Source organism: Ips typographus, unplaced genomic scaffold, assembly GCF_016097725.1.
Source record: "Ips typographus isolate SLU unplaced genomic scaffold, UJ_Ityp_2.0 IpsContig34, whole genome shotgun sequence".
NCBI lineage: Eukaryota > Metazoa > Arthropoda > Insecta > Coleoptera > Curculionidae > Ips > Ips typographus.
In genome coordinates this window covers 88,921-108,008 of record NW_028098573.1, presented here as the reverse complement: position 1 = coordinate 108,008, position 19,088 = coordinate 88,921, and the positions used below count along the sequence as shown (strand labels likewise).

Here is a 19,088-nt window from a genome sequence, read left to right as displayed (position 1 = left end):
GACTTTGTGTTTGTTCCATCAAAAGACAGTCATTTCAGATTTATTTTGCATAGCTTTTAGTTTATAGGGCAACTAGCTAGTGGGGCTAGGACAGTATACAATTATGGTTGTTATTTTGTTTATTGTTATAGTGAAAAATAATCATGTAATTATTGACGTTGACGAAAAAGTATCAATCTGCTTTTGTGATTAATAAACATATGACGTCACAATGTAACTGACGTATTATGTTCCATGTAACTTCTCCGTCGCAAAAATTGAAAAAAAGGACAAAATCGCTTGTAAACCCAGTTGGAGTAAAAAATTACAGTTTTAAGCACATTTTTGCAATCCTCACTAAAATTTCCTATCCAATAACCTGAAAAACACTACAAAATTTGGTACAGTCAGAAAAAAGCGGTGTCGAAGCTAGAAATCGAGTAAATGGGGTCTTACCCAAGCTATCACTCCCATGACTAAGGTTTGCAAAGGGAGAGACGCCAGACAGACTAAAGCCAGCTTCCAGCCTTTGATCAGAGCCAAAATAATGCCGGAAATGAAAGTGCTGCCTAAGAAAACCACCATACCAACCTTCTCCCCCAATCCGTCCTCCACTTTGGGGATGTTACTAGAATTTTTGGAGGTGGAGAAGTGGTTTTTGGAGTGGTGGAAAGTACTTACTCGGTTATAATGCTGGCAAAGTCACCTGTTTGGTTCGTGTCGTACCATTCGATGTCCTGGTTGAGAACTTTTTCCAAGAAGAGTTTCCTCATTTTGAAGGCCTGTAAAAATAAATCAAAATTTTGTTGTAATCACAGTCTCATAGATTAATTACAGTTAAATTTAACCGTAAAGAATTTGCCATAAATTTATAATTTTTTATAAAAAAAAATTAAAAGTCAACCTAAAAACCGTCTGACGCCAGACAATAGGGTGAAAAACCAGTAGACGTCAAATTTGGGTGTTTTTAGGCGAATTTCCTCGACTAAACCATTAAAACCAGGTTGAGATTAAACTTAACTACTGAATTTTCCTTGACTTATGGTCTAAACCATAATGTCAAACTTAACCAGACGACCGAACTGGCTTGGAGGAGGGTTAGTATTATTAATAATTTAAATTCGTAATGCAGTGTTCAGTTTTCGTAAATGGCGAAATTTTTACAATACATATGAAGCAGCTGAAATAGCTTAACAGTTAAAAACATGTATAAACCCTTCCTAATTAAAATTAAGATTTCAATAATTACCTATTTGTGTGATCTTTTTTTTTGTAGATGATGAGTTTAATTTTTGAGAAGTACCCTAGCCAAGAGTTTTATTTTTTGTTATTTTGTGACTTGCTGATTTATTTTCTAAAATTGTAATTAGCTACAAAATATAAAAACTTTTCTGTTAGTAGCTGTTGCTGTTCTGTTAGTAAGCAAACCAAATTTCAAATAATGCAAACCACTTTTTATTGATGCTTTACGTTGACAGATGACAGAGTTAACTATGACGTCAGAAAAGTTAACTACTGTAAATGTGTGTCACGACTTACACTTAACCACTCCAAAAAGTTTGATCGAGAAAATTAGCCTTTTGTTTCAAACGTAATTTAGCCTGTCCTAAACTGTCAACATATGATCCATAAAGTTCCAAAACTACAAAAAAATTCAGTAAAAATGGCATTTTGCAGCTTTATGAGTCAAATTTTAACAATTCTGTCATTTGACTGATTATTCGAGACAGAGTTTGGTCTGTTATGAACTTGGCAATTGGCAAAATACGATCCATAAAGTTATAAAAATACATTATTACTAAAAAAATTAAGTAATTGAGTTATGAGTAATATTTTTACAATTATAATGTGGGACTGTTTATTTCAGGCGTAATTTGGTATGTCACAAAGGTGGTAATTGTACAAAATGTAAAAAAGCTATCAAACTTCAAAACATATAAATGATTGTAATTCAGTGAAAATGGCATTTGGTAGCTCTATGAACCAAATGTTGGCAAATGACGTTTGACTGTTTGTTTTAGACCTAATTTTGCATCGCTAAGTATTACCGATTGGCCGGTAGAGAGCGTCAAAGTTGATTAATATTTGTTGTACATTTCAGTGTATCTCGAAAACTACTTCACCTGGCGACTTAAAATTTTTACCAAAAATATATTTCAATAAACCGCAACCTGATCATATTTAGACTTTTTTCGCAAGATACACCATTTGGCCATAAAAAAATAAAAAACTGAAATATTAAACAACAGTTTAAGAGGACAGTCAGAGACAAAATCGCTTGTCAAACCCACTCGGAAAGAGAATGAAATCCTGATTAAATTTCCTATCAAATAACCTAAGAAAACACTACAAAACTGGATACAGTCAGAGAGAAAGGCGTGGTCAATATTTGAACTACTAGAAACAGAGTTTGAAAGGACAGTCAGGGATAAAAAAATAAAATCGCGTGTAAAATGTCCTGGAAGTAAAAAAATTACAGTTTTAAAATCATTTTTTAAATTCCCATTAAATTTCCTATTCAATAACTTGAAAAAACACTACAAAAAATTAGTACAGTCAGAAAGAAAAGCGGTGTCAAAATTTAAACTACCAGAAACAATTTGAAAAGATAGTCAGAGACAAAATTGCTTCTCAAACCCACCTGGTAAAAAATTGGTTTTAAGAACTTTAAAAAATGATTGTTTTAAGAACATTTTTGAAATTGTCGTTAAGTTTGCTATACAATAACCGGAAAAAACACTACAAAATATGGTAGAGTCAAAAAGAAAAGCGGTGTCTGTAAAGGACGGTCAGGTACAAAATAGCCTGTAATGAAAAATCGATTTGGAGTGAGAAAATTACAGTTTTAAGCACATTTTTTGAAATCCTCATTAAATATCCTATTCAACAACCTGTAAAAACTCTACAAAATTAGATACAATAAGGGAGAAAAACGGTATCAAATAGCTGCCTGATAGCCTAAAAAAACACAACAAACCTGTCTTAAGGAGCTTTGAGTGAGACAGAAACAGGAAACGTAGCTGCATACAATGATGACGATCGTTGTCACTCCAGTCATTAGAGCAAAGTATCGCGTTCCTTCGTATAGTCTTCTCACTTCTTCCTGATGTTCTTCTGAAGTGAGATTCTGATTTAGGGATGTGGAATAAGCCAGGAAAACCCCAGAAGCATCTCCGAAAAGGATCATTAAGTAGGGCTGGGATAGGCCGCATATGGCTGATCCAATTACTCCAACGATGATCAGTAACTTGTCTAGTGAAGAGGCGAATTTGTACTGAAAAAAAAAACAAGTGAATAAATCAACAGAAAAAAATAAAAATCAGGGTTGACATCAACAAAAACAATGAAAATACCATGGTTAGATGTTGTCTTAGAGCAGAACAATTTTCTATGAATTTAACATACAAACAAAACAAAACTTTTTGATTTTCTTCTAATAAGCTTGCAGTGAAATGCGTAATTTAGTTATATGGGACCATATGACTACTCAAAAATACAACATATAAAAAACATGCATGAAAGAAATTGTTTGGCGAAAAACATAAATAAAAAGTTGTAAAAACGTGTTTTTGTAGTCTGTCTATGAGTAAGTTTTTTGACATTTGACTTATGACATTTAATGGTCTGTCATAAAGTTTTAACTGTCAGAATTGAGCCAAAATGCTATAAAATAACAAACTTACTGAAAATATGTAACTGACGGTAAATTTAATAATTTCAAGCTCCATGGAGCGTGCAGAGCGTTTTTGACGTCACGATGATGTATTTTTTGGCAAAACCATAATTTGACCAATTTCCAAATTACATTGTTGTGACGTCAAAACCGCTCAGCTCGCACCATGGAGCGTGAAAACGAATGCGGCATTTCTTACTTCATATGATTTTGACAGTTTTGAAGTTTGACATACCTGACTCGGATGTCATAAACGTAATAAGCGTCAAAATTAGTTTTATCAAGCAACGACCTTATTTAAAAACAAAAAACTTACTTAAAAATATGTAATTGACGGTAAATTCGATAAACGACATTTTATTACTTCATATGAGTATGGTTGTGGTATTTCTGACGTTTGACATGAAATAACTGTCACGCACCAGAAGACTTCTTTTTAAAAGACTTTAATAATACCAAAAAATACAGTTAAAGAATATGTCTTAACTAGATTAATAAATTTTATCGACTAACTAGAAAAATTATTGAAATGACCAATATCCGCACTGACTGTGGAGGGGATCTTCGTTAAGGCTAGCGTACACTGAGCGGTAATTCTTCCCCCCTGAGATCCAACGACGAGGGTTAGCGAGGTAGTTGGACATCAGCTAGCTCTATTTTAAAACGATCCTTAGCTTCTTTGTCCGCTGGTTTACTTCTGCTTTTTGGCAAACGAGATCGTTCCATCTTCTTATAAATGAGGTAGGCTACCACTAAGATCATAAGGCAGGTACAGGCGATGGTCCATGCACTGGGTACATATGATATTGTTTCTGTAGATAGAAACGGCTTATTATTCAACATTTGAGTTTTTATTGATTTTAGGTCATCAAGATTCATGTCTTCGGTGAGTTGAATTTTCATGAAGTTTTTGGGCACTTTGTGTTGATTAGATGGTTTGTTGACCAGGTCAGGAAACAAAATAGATTGAGTTTGGTTAATAAAAAACTTGATGTTGGTTACTGTGCCTTTTGATGAACTGATGGTACTTCTAACAAGTAAGTTCCCATGATAAGTCGTTGAACTTCATTTTGTGAATTGCATTTCAATTTGAACGTTTTTTCATTAGGTATCGTTATAATCCATTGGTTAGAGTTTTCTAATCGTGTAATCATTGTGCCATATAGATTGATTGGCATTTTTTTGGCAATTTGAAGTATCTTTTATTTCCAGCTGCCGGATTTCACAGGGATTGTTTGCCTTTAAAGGTTTGATGTCCAGATTTGCGCAAAAGAAATGCTCAGGATATATTTATTTGCAGGGGTTGTTTGAATATGCAAAGTACCATTGGTTTTTTATTATATTATCAATAGGTTAGTATTTAATAAATAAATGCATAGTATTCTTATTTAATTTCAAAGGAAATTCATCCTTCTTCAAGAACTGCTTTCTTTTGAACAATTGGTCATATAAATCAGCTGTGTTAATTATAGACGGATGATGCATTTGTTGTAGCATAGAAAATGACATAGAGTTTTCTATGTCTTGCAAAATTGATGTGAATATTTCAAACATGTTTATCAGTTGGTTAGCAACGTCGGTTATCATATTCTCGTTGAGGACGTTGAAGTCGTATTTACCATAATTTCTCGTTATGCCTTATCTGCTGAACCGTTTCGTTAAATTTATATATTAAAGCTACGGTTAGACAATTTTGCGTACGTATTGTTTTTGATAATTTAATTTGATTTGTTTGAACTTGGTTAATCAATTTATCATATCGTTCACTCTCTTTTGCCTTTTTGCTCTCGGGAGAGCATGGTGACATCATGTTTCTATTGCTCGGATCGTATTTCTCCATCCTGCTCGTCCTGAGCTGCAAGAGAAGGGTCTTGCAGACCGTGACCAATGATTTCTTTGGTTGGATCCACCCAGCGCGTCGGAGACCTTCCTCGTCGTCGTTTACCATTAATCCAATGATATTGTCACGAATAACATAAATTGCACTAAGTTCCGTTACCTAGTCGGGCCCCGGTCTCCCCTAGTGCACTGTCTGAATCAGCAAGATCGGCAAATTGGGGTCACGATGTGGGTATTTAATCAGCGTCTCAAGCCATCGAAGAGGACCGAACTCTGGGGTCATCCCCAGAGGGAGGTCACGAGCGACAGTCCGAACTTTCTAGTGCCCGGACGGCTCGTTACACTTGGACGGCTTGGCGACACTTCAGAAGGGCTTACGCACCTACCACTAGACGTACACACCTACACACCCCCTCTTGGTCAGTGTTCACTGCCTAATAAAGAAGACATACTTAAGCTACGATCTTGTTTCTCTTCCTACGCCACCCCCCTAAACGTGACATGGTGGAGGCGCCCCGTTCAATCCCCGTCTATTAATCTTCATATTGATAGACACACCCTCGCCAATTGAAGCCAATTAAGTCACGGGAAAAAGATGAAGGAATAACAGAGAAGAAAGAAGAGAGGCAAAGACCAGAAGAGAGACAAAGAGAGAGAAAGAAAGAGAGATCAGGAAGACGACACAACAATGCCCACCCCAGAAGAATCAAGCGAGTTTTGAAGGACCAGCCTGCAGGTCCGCAGTTGCTTGAACTGAGTAGGGCAATATCAAGAACGGCCTGTAGGTTGCCCTAAACATTTTAGTGTATAGGATCACATATTAGTTTGTATAGTATTGGGTAAGATAAAACTAAATTTTTTGATGACTAGGTTTCGTAATAGTTATTTACATTACTAGTGGGGTATGAGCATTTTTATAGTCACGAGTGGGAGTGTTGCCACGACGAGGTCGTAGACCGAGTTGTGGTGATCACACGAGTACGTTAATTTGCCATACCCCACGGGTGATGTACAACATTTTATCTACGACCATCAGAAGCAGCGTAAAGTAAGAAAAAAATTCATATTTTGTGCAATGTGAACTATTTAGGAACGTCTCGTATATGCTTGCTACGGGTAGTTATTTGTTACCCTTAAATCTTGTCATCTACGCTGTACTGTTTTGGTGTTGTTGCTATGGTGGCCATTTGTTTCCACATATCACTTAAGCGACAATTTAACAGTGTCAGTCACAAATTTGTAAAAGTGCATTTCGTTATGAACATGTCTGAAGAACTTCCGTCAGATATTGAAGAAGCTGCCGCAAACGTGGTATTTGGCTTGTTGCCTGCCAAGTCAAAGGAGAAATATGAAAAAAATGTATCAAAGTTATGTTTAAATTCAATAAACAATTACAGCAGAAATTTTCATTTAAAGTTGTTTTATCGCACTAGTGCGATAAAATCGATTATTATCGCACTAGTGCGGTAAAATCGCTCATTACGTAACTCAAAATGAGCTATGTAATGAATGATTACCATGCTAGGAGTAGATAAAATAAGTGTATGTATAGTTAATGAAATAACAATTTTTTCTAGACCAGTGACGCCATTCCCGACCTAGGTTCTTTGCTGAGGTAGCAAAATCGCGCAAGTATCAGGTGTTTTGTTTATAATAAGGTCAGATGCTAATACATGTTATGTCTGTTTATGTTATTGGAGTCGGGCTTGTTTGCTAATTAATTGTTGACTTTAGGGGCCACCTAATTACCTCGTTGCGTCCATCGACAAATTGACCTGATTATAGAAGCGAGAAGAAGAGGAGCAAGCCTAGGAGAAACCAGCATCTTCGGATGGGTTCCGCACCGTCGGTTCTACAGCCGCGTGCACCCAGAGTCCCTTAAATGACGGGCTGAAGAAGGTTCTCCAGATGGGCTTAGAAATGATGTATAGTAGTCCAAAGCAACGTGTGCTAAAAAGAGAGCACGCAATGGACCAAAGATGTCGAAGCTAAGCGATGGATTTCCGCTTAGACAATGTAGTGCCGAGAGAAGGTACTAGAAGATGGTGCCCGATGCAGGGGACAATTTACGCTTAAATGAGAAGGCAAGAAGATGGACGCAACAACAAGTTTGAAAGGTGACCCAACGAAAGGAATAAGTGTTTTTTGGGTATGCAAACATGGCAACGTTTAAAAATCGAGAAGTAGTTAAGATATTTGTTCAATAAAGTTTTTCCACCCCTTTTCTAGAAGATAAGTAACATGTGTTAGTTTAAGAAGTAATATTTGATGATAGGTTGGTTTAAATAAAGTACTCCCCCACCTGCATTAGAAAATAAGAATAGAAAATAAGTGAGTTGATTTTGTAAACATGGACTTTTAGTGTTCGGGGCGAACACTTGTTGGAAGGGGGAGATGTCACGAATAACATAAATTTCACTAAGTTCCGTCACCTAGTCGGGCCCCGGTCTCCCCTAGTGCACTGTCTGAATCAGCAAGATCGGCAAATTGGGGTCACGATGTGGGTATTTAATCAGCGTCTCAAGCCATCGAAGAGGACCGAACTCTGGGGTCATCCCCAGAGGGAGGTCACGAGCGACAGTCCGAACTTTCTAGTGCCCGGACGGCTCGTTACACTTGGACGGCTTGGCGACACTTCAGAAGGGCTTACGCACCTACCACTAGACGTACACACCCACACACCCCCTCTTGGTCAGTGTTCACTGCCTAATAAAGAAGACATACTTAAGCTACGATCTTGTTTCTCTTCCTACGCCACCCCCCTAAACGTGACAATATCGTTCACCATCTGTATAATCTAAGTTACCTGCAATTGATTTAAAAATCGATCCCAGTGAATTGATTAGTCCTCGTTTGGTTTTGAGGTTGAGGCAAAATTTCAGAAAGTTTTGTGTCGACTCTATTTTCGGCAAATTTAAGAATTTTTAGATCTCAAATTGAAAATCTTTATTTTGTTTTTACAAGTTGTTGAAGTATTAGTGATTAATTTTTAAGTTTATTAATTTCTTTAATGATTGGATTTAAATCGTAAAAATGTATGAGTTTGTAAGAATATTTTTCTAATCTTGCTGATCCTAGTTTTAGTGGAATTCCAGGATTGTTATCAAGTTATTGATGGCAATTTTTTCTTCAAATCTGAGAATTCCAGTTCTGAAATTGAAATACAAGAATTAGTCGAATGAGTATGTTTTTTGCAGAGGTCACACAGGTATCCATGTGAACCTTTGGTTGTCGTTCGGTAGAAATTACCTTTCTTGCAGGGTTGGTTGCAGTTAATTTAACAGGCTTAGAAATTAGCACTTTGTTGTCTTATGTGTTGCATAATGTTAACCTTTTGATCAGGTTGAAAAATATTAGTCTCGTCCCGTTTTTCATTCCTTTTCTCAATGAGTTTTTGTTTATTATTCATGAGATCTGAATTCAATTTTTAATACAATAATTTTGTTTTCTCCTTATGGTCATTAATGTAATTGATTTTTAGAATTTTATCTAATTCAAGCTTAAATGGGTCGTCATTACAACATATGCCCATTTACAATGTCGATAGGTTTTAGTTGCGTTGAAGAATGTATTGAATGATTATATGCTAAAATAGCGTAAAGCGTTTTCATTGTAACAGGTGTTTTAGCAAAACCTTTAGTGTTAAGTAAACGGATATGTTTGATAATAGCACTATGAAACCTTTTTATTTGTCCATTTGACTGAGTGTGGTATGGTTCAATGAAATGGATTTTGATTTTGTGTAACTCGAAGAGTTCGGTCACAACTGAATTTTTAAACTCGTTTCCATTATCTATGATGAACTGATGTGAACTTAGCAGCCAATTTCTAGCAGCCAATTTGGCGGAAACACCCGAATGACCAGTGGCGTCGGGTATTTTTTAAATCATCAACTAATTGCGTCAGAGGATTAGTTATGTTTATCATAACTAAATGTTTTGTCATTAACAACTGAAAAAACGTCTTGTCAGACCACTTGTTATATAATATATTTATAATATTCGAATGCTATTAATGATAAATATTCAAATGCTAATATCTCAAAATCTACACATACTAACACCTTCCAAATTTCAGTACTAATAAAGTACTACCCGAGGTAACAGAATCTGTAGAGATCAGCACTTGGACAGCCGTCAGACATTTGTTATAACACATTGCTTATATCGGTCGATAAATATTCAAATGCTAATATCTCAAAATCTACACATACTAACACCTTCCAAATTTCAGTACTAATAAAGTACTACCCGAGGTAACAGAATCTGTAGAAAACAGCCCTTGGACAGCCGTCAGACATTTGTTATAACACATTGTTTATATCGGTCGATAAATATTTAAATGCTAATATCTCAAAATCTACACATACTAACACCTTCCAAATTTCAGTACTAATAAAGTACTACCCGAGGTAACAGAATCTGTAGAGATCAGCCCTTGGACAGCCGTCAGACATTTGTTATAACACATTGCTTATATCGGTCGATAAATATTCAAATGCTAATATCTCAAAATCTACACATACTAACACCTTCCAAATTTCAGTACTAATAAAGTACTACCCGAGGTAACAGAATCTGTAGAGATCAGCCCTTGGACAGCCGTCAGACATTTGTTATAACACATTGCTTATATCGGTCGATAAATATTCAAATGCTAATATCTCAAAATCTACACATACTAACACCTTCCAAATTTCAGTACTAATAAAGTACTACCCGAGGTAACAGAATCTGTAGAGAACAGCCCTTGGACAGCCGTCAGACATTTGTTATAACACGTTGATTATATCGCTCGATAAATATTCAAATGCTAATATCTCAAAATCTACATATACCTTCCAAATTTCAGTACTAATAAAGTACTACCCGAGGTAACAGAATCTGTAGAGATCAGCCCTTGGACAGCCGTCAGACATTTGTTATAACACATTGTTTATATCGGTCGATAAATATTTAAATGCTAATATATCAAAATCTACACATACTAACACCTTCCAAATTTCAGTACGAATAAAGTACTACCCGAGGTAACAGAATCTGTAGAGAACAGCCCTTGGACAGCCGTCAGACATTTGTTATAACACGTTGATTATATCGCTCGATAAATATTCAAATGCTAATATCTCAAAATCTACATATACCTTCCAAATTTCAGTACTAATAAAGTACTACCCGAGGTAACAGAATCTGTAGAGATCAGCCCTTGGACAGCCGTCAGACATTTGTTATAACACATTGTTTATATCGGTCGATAAATATTTAAATGCTAATATATCAAAATCTACACATACTAACACCTTCCAAATTTCAGTACGAATAAAGTACTACCCGAGGTAACAGAATCTGTAGAGAACAGCCCTTGGACAGCCGTCAGACATTTGTTATAACACGTTGATTATATCGCTCGATAAATATTCAAATGCTAATATCTCAAAATCTACATATACCTTCCAAATTTCAGTACTAATAAAGTACTACCCGAGGTAACAGAATCTGTAGAGATCAGCCCTTGGACAGCCGTCAGACATTTGTTATAACACATTGTTTATATCGGTCGATAAATATTTAAATGCTAATATATCAAAATCTACACATACTAACACCTTCCAAATTTCAGTACGAATAAAGTACTACCCGAGGTAACAGAATCTGTAGAGAACAGCCCTTGGACAGCCGTCAGACATTTGTTAAAGACATCGATCTATATAAGAAAAACTACCGATAGGAAAGTTTTGAAAATTGGATTCCATAGTAAAATCAGTCTTTTGGTAACATTTTTAATTTTGAAAATGTCAGTATCTCGAAAACCGTTGCAGGTAATTATAGGTTATGATAGACAAAAAATATTTTAAAGCGATAGGAGTATTCAAAAATATAATAATATACAGGGTGTTCCATTTAAAATATGTCAGTTGGTACTTCCGGTATAACCGGTAATGTTATAAGGTTGAAAATGTTTTAGTTGGATTGAGCATGCTGACTTTACTATGTTACCAAATTTTCAAAACTTACCTATCGGTAGTTTTTCGTATATCGATCGTATGTCTTTCGTCATGGAATACCCTGTATAGGTAGGTATACTAACAGTAAGCATTTTAAAAACACTGCAGCATTTAAAAAAAAAAGAAGTAATCAAGATGTTCGATTAGGTTAACTTTATGTACATATTAAAAAAATTAGGATCTGTATTATAAACTCGGTACCTACTACCGGAGACATGTTAGCAACGATTCTCGGCAACGAAATCGGCAGTTCGTTTTTCCACCAGTGTTCGCGCGTTTTCACTTTACGCTTTCTACCGTTTGTTCTCCCGTCTAGCCTGCTCTTGCTATAACTACTGTAGAAATATAAAACACAGTTAAATAATTAAAAATTTATTATAGTAATTACTAAGTAATTATTGTGCATCACTCTAGGATTAAGTGTTAATGAAATGGGAAATGGTAAGAAAAATAAACCAAGTATTTTGTTTAAACATTTTTTAAGGGTTGAACATCGACCGTTGCTGGGGGTTTTTTTTCACTAAATCGACTAAGGGTAGATACAGGAATAATATCCTGTCAAAAACTCAGAAAGGCCGGGTACTTTAAGGGAGTGAGGGTTAATTAAATGCAAGGTGGTGGAAAAAGTAGAAACCTTTTACAATTTAAATTGTTTTAAGGGTTGAAAATGGACCGTTGCTGGGGGTTTTTTTCACTAAATCGACTAAGGGTAGATATAGGAATATTATCCTGTCAAAAACTCAGAAAGGCCGGGTACTTTAAGGAAGTGAGGGTTAATTAAATGCGAGGTGGTGGGAAAAGTTGAAACATTTTACAATTTAAATTGTTTTAAGGGTTGAAAATGGACCGTTGCTGGGGGTTTTTTTCACTAAATCGACTAAGGGTAGATACAGGAATAATATCCTGTCAAAAACTCAGAAAGGCCGGGTACTTTAAGGGAGTGAGGGTTAATTAAATGCAAGGTGGTGGAAAAAGTAGAAACATTTTACAATTTAAATTGTTTTAAGGGTTGAAAATGGACCGTTGCTGGGGGTTTTTTTCACTAAATCGACTAAGGGTAGATATAGGAATATTATTCTGTCAAAAACTCAGAAAGGCCGGGTACTTTAAGGGAGTGAGGGTTAATCAAATGGGAAATATTAAGAAAAATAAACCAAGTATTTTGTTTAAACATTTTTTAAGGGTTGAAAATGGACCGTTGCTGGGGGTTTTTTTCACTAATTCGACTAAGGGTAGATATAGGAATATTATCCTGTCAAAAACTCAGAAAGGCCGGGTACTTTAAGGAAGTGAGGGTTAATTAAATGCAAGGTGGTGGAAAAAGTAGAAACATTTTACAATTTAAATTGTTTTAAGGGTTGAAAATGGACCGTTGCTGGGGGTTTTTTTCACTAAATCGACTAAGGGTAGATATAGGAATAATATCCTGTCAAAAACTCAGAAAGGCCGGGTACTTTAAGGGAGTGAGGGTTAATTAAATGCAAGGTGGTGGAAAAAGTAGAAACATTTTACAATTTAAATTGTTTTAAGGGTTGAAAATGGACCGTTGCTGGGGGTTTTTTTCACTAAATCGACTAAGGGTAGATATAGGAATAATATCCTGTCAAAAACTCAGAAAAGCCGGGTACTTTAAGGGAGTGAGGGTTAATCAAATGGGAAATGGTAAGAAAAATAAACCAAGTATTTTGTTTAAACATTTTTTAAGGGTTGAACATCAACCGTTGCTGGGGGTTTTTTTCACTAAATCGACTAAGGGTAGATACAGGAATAATATCCTGTCAAAAACTCAGAAAGGCCGGGTACTTTAAGGGAGTGAGGGTTAATCAAATGGGAAATATTAAGAAAAATAAACCAAGTATTTTGTTTAAACATTTTTTAAGGGTTGAAAATGGACCGTTGCTGGGGGTTTTTTTCACTAAATCGACTAAGGGTAGATATAGGAATAATATCCTGTCAAAAACTCAGAAAAGCCGGGTACTTTAAGGGAGTGAGGGTTAATCAAATGGGAAATGGTAAGAAAAATAAACCAAGTATTTTGTTTAAACATTTTTTAAGGGTTGAACATCAACCGTTGCTGGGGGTTTTTTTCACTAAATCGACTAAGGGTAGATACAGGAATAATATCCTGTCAAAAACTCAGAAAGGCCGGGTACTTTAAGGGAGTGAGGGTTAATTAAATGCAAGGTGGTGGAAAAAGTAGAAACATTTTACAATTTAAATTGTTTTTAAGGGTTGAAAATGGACCGTTGCTGGGGGTTTTCTTCACTAAATCGACTAATTGTAGATATAGGAATAATATCCTGTCAAAAACTCAGAAAGGCCGGGTACTTTAAGGGAGTGAGGGTTAATCAAATGGGAAATGGTAAGAAAAATAAACCAAGTATTTTGTTTAAACATTTTTTAAGGGTTGAACATCGACCGTTGCTGGGGGTTTTTTTCACTAAAAGGACTTAGTGTACATATATCTATTACATTCTGGAGAGACCTTTGAAAGGCCGACTTTTAAGACCGACCCTTTTAAGGGACGTAAGGTGAATTAAATGAGCGGTGATGAAAATAGTAAGGATTTTTCTCTAAGTAGGATACATGTAGCTATCACATTCTTGGAAAGCCCGACTCTTATTTTTTTATGGATGTATCGTAAAAAAAAAACATTTTTGAAAGATAATTCAGTTGGTGGTTAAGTACGTTCGTATTGGCAACATTGCCTTCTTTGACCAGGAGCTTGTTGCAAGGCTCAGCGTTTTCTATTTTCACGCGTGATGTCTGTTTACATTAGATCCAGACAGGGCCAGGACGGTGTTCTTTGATGTAAGCCGACGTATAAGAAGCCGAAGTCGTTGGAAACCGCCGAAAAATTGGCAAAGCCTATATAAAAATTGTCTAGAAAGAATAAGAGTCATATCGTATTATTTATTTCTTTTTCTCACGTCTTGTGGGTATGCTTTTGTTTTAACGTTTTTAGGCTTAGTTCTTAGTTTGGTTGCTCTGAATATATCTGACAAAATGGTTGAATTGGTTTTGTTAAAGAATATAACAGCGACTTTCTAGCATTTACATTTTTGATATTTGGAAATACGCAAGTTAACCCTGCACGATTTTGTAGATTAGATATTACGATTTACGAGTATTTCGTTTAGATCATAATTAGTTTTTTTTTATTTGTTTTTAATACCTGCATGTGTTATAGTGAAGGTATAATTGTCACTGTTGGCGTCTTTTTTGTGGGGCGTATATGGCAAGAGTCAAAGTGTAAGGGTCAAACTTTTCTATTACATTGTCATATCTTATGTCACGACGCCTACTTTACAATTATTTTTGTTATGAGTGCTATACTCCGTGGTTGAAACACCCCATACGAGTTACAATAATACCTAACCTAACCTAATAAAAACTAGTAGACCTAATAGTACTAGTAAAATAAAGTAATTCTCAACATCATTGACAAATTGAAAACATCGTAGGTTTTTGTTTTATTTTTAAATGTATATAATCCAGTTACAATTGTACATAAAATCAGGCACATAAACGGGCTCTATTGACTCATCATTTTATAAAACTATTTGTTCAATAAAAATTTGTATGAAATGACACAAACACACTTATTTTCCTAATAAAATATAAAAATACAGGGTGTCTCAAAAATACTTGTATTAATAAATAAAGAATAAATAGAATAAAACAAATAAATGTATTTAAAAAATATATAAAATTATTGAAAATAAACAACCTTCACTACCCACAAAGTTTGAGTTAAATTGATGAGACGGTTTTGCAGAAGTTTATAGTTTTGTATTTTTTATTTTTTAGAGTGTTTGACTCTCTATATCTCGAAAACGAAGAGTTTTCGGATCCACGTATATTTTAACTTTTTTCATATTTGGGCCAGCTCAGTTTATCCCTAAATTTACGGTACTTATTTCTAAGACACCCTGTATATTATTGAAATATAAACTTCTATAAGTTGGTTGAGGAGAGTTATTCATTTATTTTCGATTTTTGGGCTTTGCGTCTCACCGCATCAAAAAGGTTTGCGTCTCACCGCATCAAAAAGGTTTGTTGGGAAAATGGAATTTTGCACTATTTTTAACTAAGTAGAAAATAACATTAACCTAGTCGTCCCAACACAAGACCACTGACTTAGGTTCGGTCTTGAACCTGAAAAACTTCAAGAAATCTGTGAATTTCTTTCGTGAGATGCACAACTGCCGTAAATCTACCAATGCCCTCCACAAGTACAGATATTTAGGTTTGTGGAAATATTTGGACTTTGTGATCAAATTAATTATTTTGAAAGCCTTGGAAAACTGCAGAAGTGCATAGCCCACTTTGCCCTGCTGAGGCCCATGGGTAAAACCACCAACCCCAAATTTTGACCTAAAAATATAAAATAAAACATAAAACATTCAGGTATTTATTCAGCCGAAAACAACTCGACTTCAGGTGGGTTTATAAAACCAATAAAATAAAAATAATTTAATAATATAAATGATCTGCCGTGGTTGAAAAGGGTTTACAGAACAAAATAAAAATTACTATAGAGAAACTACCAGATATTTATTATTACCTCAGCTGATGCCATCCCTAAAAGAAGTACAGGTAGTTGTATGTCTTCTAGCGTGATTTCCAAAATAATAATTTATGTATAATTAAGTCCAGCAAATAAATTGCTTTAAACCTAATTTGTTTTTAAATAATTGCTTTTAAAGGACTTCCCGATTTAAAATTTTAATTTATTCAAAACAGAACCAATCAAAATTAGTGTTTAAGGTTAACAAAAAAAAAACAAAAAAGGAAGTTAAAATAAGTTCGCAAGCTTATCTTATTTTATCTTATTTCTTATTTATATATTATTTATTTTTTTTATAAACGCAACGCAACGACATAGCAAACAGCAACTTTCAACAATTATTTTATTTTATTGATTTTATAAACCCACCTTTCATATTGTCTCTGATACATTTTGTCCTTTTACTCAAATCAAAAAAAGCGCTCAATACTACCACAAAAAAGCTGTTACTGTTAGTGAGCATAAACAGAAAACGTATAGTGTGTAGTGCGCACCTTTTTTATTATAAAAAAATACTTCAAGTTTTATTAAACTAAATGTCTATAAATAAGTACAGTTTATCAATTTCACCCTGTAGTAAAAACCAAAATAAAAATTGCTGGTCACATCCGTAAATTACACGAAAATGTTCTAAACTGTTGTTAAAACTGCATTAATGTATCTATAAAAATAAGAGATAGCAAACACAAAAATTACCTAATTTTTCGTGCAATGCCCTTGGACATTTTTAAGTCGGCAGACACGCAGTGTACCAGAGCATACTCGGGGTGAAAAGAAAATAAATCCCTCTCGACCTCTGAAAGTACAGCCGCTGGACTTATTTCTCCTCTATTGAACGCAACCCAAAATGTCGAAATTCGACTTCCTTGATCCTATTCCTAAAAAATTCAAATGCTTACAATTCGTTATTTTGTAAAAAAAATAACACCGCACTATAAGAACGATCTATCTTGAGTTTTGTGTAAAACCACATACCGGGTGTCCAGAAAAGCAAGAGAGGTTAATATGGTTATTTTTATTCCTCTGTAAGGATGATTTAGTTGGAAAACTAAAAACTTTTAGTATAAATTTCAATCTTGCACTTTTACCGTCGACAAGAAACAGGCATCTTGATTGTTTTCAGTCTATTTAGCTTTTTAATAAATTTTCAAGAATGATAAAACTACAATTAGTTTGTAGAAAGTACATACAAAATCCAAAATTAATAAAAAATCAAAATTATGATCACAACCCTCAACATGACCAGTTCAGTTTAATAGTTTTATAGACGCTCTACGACTTCAATTTAAAAAGTTTTACAATAATTACCCAACTGTACAGACACAAGAAAAAAACGATTTTCAATGTTAATCTGTTATGTCCCCGTGTTCTCCTGGACACCCGATATAAGTTACAAATTTGTGATATTTTCAACTTTCTTTATACTAAACTGTAATTTATTACTACTCAAACATACTTACATTGCGAATAAGAAACAGTTTTCTTAGATGAACAATTTGGAAATAACTCCCTTGGGACACTTGGGAAACGAGTAGGCAATTCCCAGTTAGCACAACAACGTACAAGAAGCGAATGAACTGTGAAGTATTTAACCGTGCCAAAGTAACTGGCAAATTTTATAAAGTTGGTTGCAATAATAACGATTTTCCAAGAAAAGTAAAAGCTTTGTAAAATATCCAAGAAATTAGAATTACCAACACCAAGGCAAAAGAGAATTACATGACTGTAATTTTTCTGTTTGAAGAGATTATATTTACATGTTAAAACGACCGTTAAAAAATATAAAAATAGGCGAAGACAAAAGCTGACTGGCCTAATTTATTATCTTAATCATACAGTCCATAAAAAGAAGTGCCTCCGCCACCCGCACGCGGCGTTCCATTATCATTGTCGGCGCTCCTTTGATATAAAGAAGTCAAATTTTCTTGAAATACGAAATGTCTGCAGTGTTGTCGTAGTTAACAAAATTAAATAAAGGATCTAGATACCCTTAAAAGTGGTATTACAAATACAATAATGATTGATATGGCAAATGAGTCAACAACCATAACCTACAATTACTGAAAATGTCTGAATGAACTGCTAAGTCGATTTAGCGAAAAAAACATCCAGCAACGGTCGATTTTCAACCCTTAAAAACAATTTAAATTGTAAAGTGTTTCTACTTTTTCCACCACCTCTCATTTAATTAACCCTCACTCCCTTAAAGTACCCGGCCTTTCTGAGTTTTTGACAGGATAATATTCCTATATCTACCCTTAGTCGATTTAGTGAAAAAAACCCCCAGCAACGGTCCATTTTCGACCCTTAAATAATGTTTAAACAAAATACTTGGTTTATTTTTCTTAATATTTCCCATTTGATTAACCCTCACTCCCTTAAAGTACCCGGCCTTTCTGAGTTTTTGACAAGATATTATTCCTGCATCTACCCTTAGTCGATTTAGTGAAAAAAACCCTCAGCAACGGTCCATTTTCAACCCTTAAAAACAACTTAAATTGTAAAATGTTTCTACTTTTTCCACCACCTCGCATTTAATTAACCCTCACTCCCTTAAAGTACCCGGCCTTTCTGAGTTTTTAACAGGATATTATTCCTATATCTACCCTTAGTCGATTTAGTGACAAAAACCCCAGCAACGGTCCATTTTCAACCCTTAAAAACAACTTAAATTGTAAAATGTTTCTACTTTTTCCACCACCTCGCATTTAATTAACCCTCACTCCCTTAAAGTACCCGGCCTTTCTGAGTTTTTGACAGGATATTATTCCTATATCTACCCTTAGTCGATTTAGTGAAAAAAACCCCAGCAACGGTCCATTTTCAACCCTTAAAAACAATTTAAATTGTAAAATGTTTCTACTTTTTCCACCACCTCGCATTTAATTAACCCTCACTCCCTTAAAGTACCCGGCCTTTCTGAGTTTTTAACAGGATATTATTCCTATATCTACCCTTAGTCGATTTAGTGACAAAAACCCCAGCAACGGTCCATTTTCAACCCTTAAAAACAACTTAAATTG

General features: G+C 34.8%; 1 protein-coding gene and 1 long non-coding RNA gene across 2 annotated transcripts in view; both read right to left on the bottom strand.

Annotated features, from left to right (window-relative positions):
• LOC145739659 (ATP-dependent translocase ABCB1-like) overlaps positions 1 to 19,088 on the bottom strand; it is an 80,453-nt gene that overhangs the window by 45,853 nt on the left and 15,512 nt on the right. The window contains exons 3-5 of the mRNA XM_081994970.1: positions 2,957 to 3,253; positions 661 to 761; positions 436 to 607 (exon numbers count right to left, since the gene is read on the bottom strand). Coding sequence (XP_081851096.1) covers positions 436 to 607; positions 661 to 761; positions 2,957 to 3,253 — 570 coding nt within the window. The remainder of the gene's footprint in view (positions 1 to 435; positions 608 to 660; positions 762 to 2,956; positions 3,254 to 19,088) is intronic.
• LOC145739668 (uncharacterized) lies at positions 15,532 to 18,422 on the bottom strand. Its single transcript, XR_014181161.1, has 3 exons — positions 17,526 to 18,422; positions 16,762 to 16,943; positions 15,532 to 15,872 (listed from the first exon to the last, which is right to left on the bottom strand). It is a non-coding gene; the product is annotated as an uncharacterized LOC145739668 (long non-coding RNA).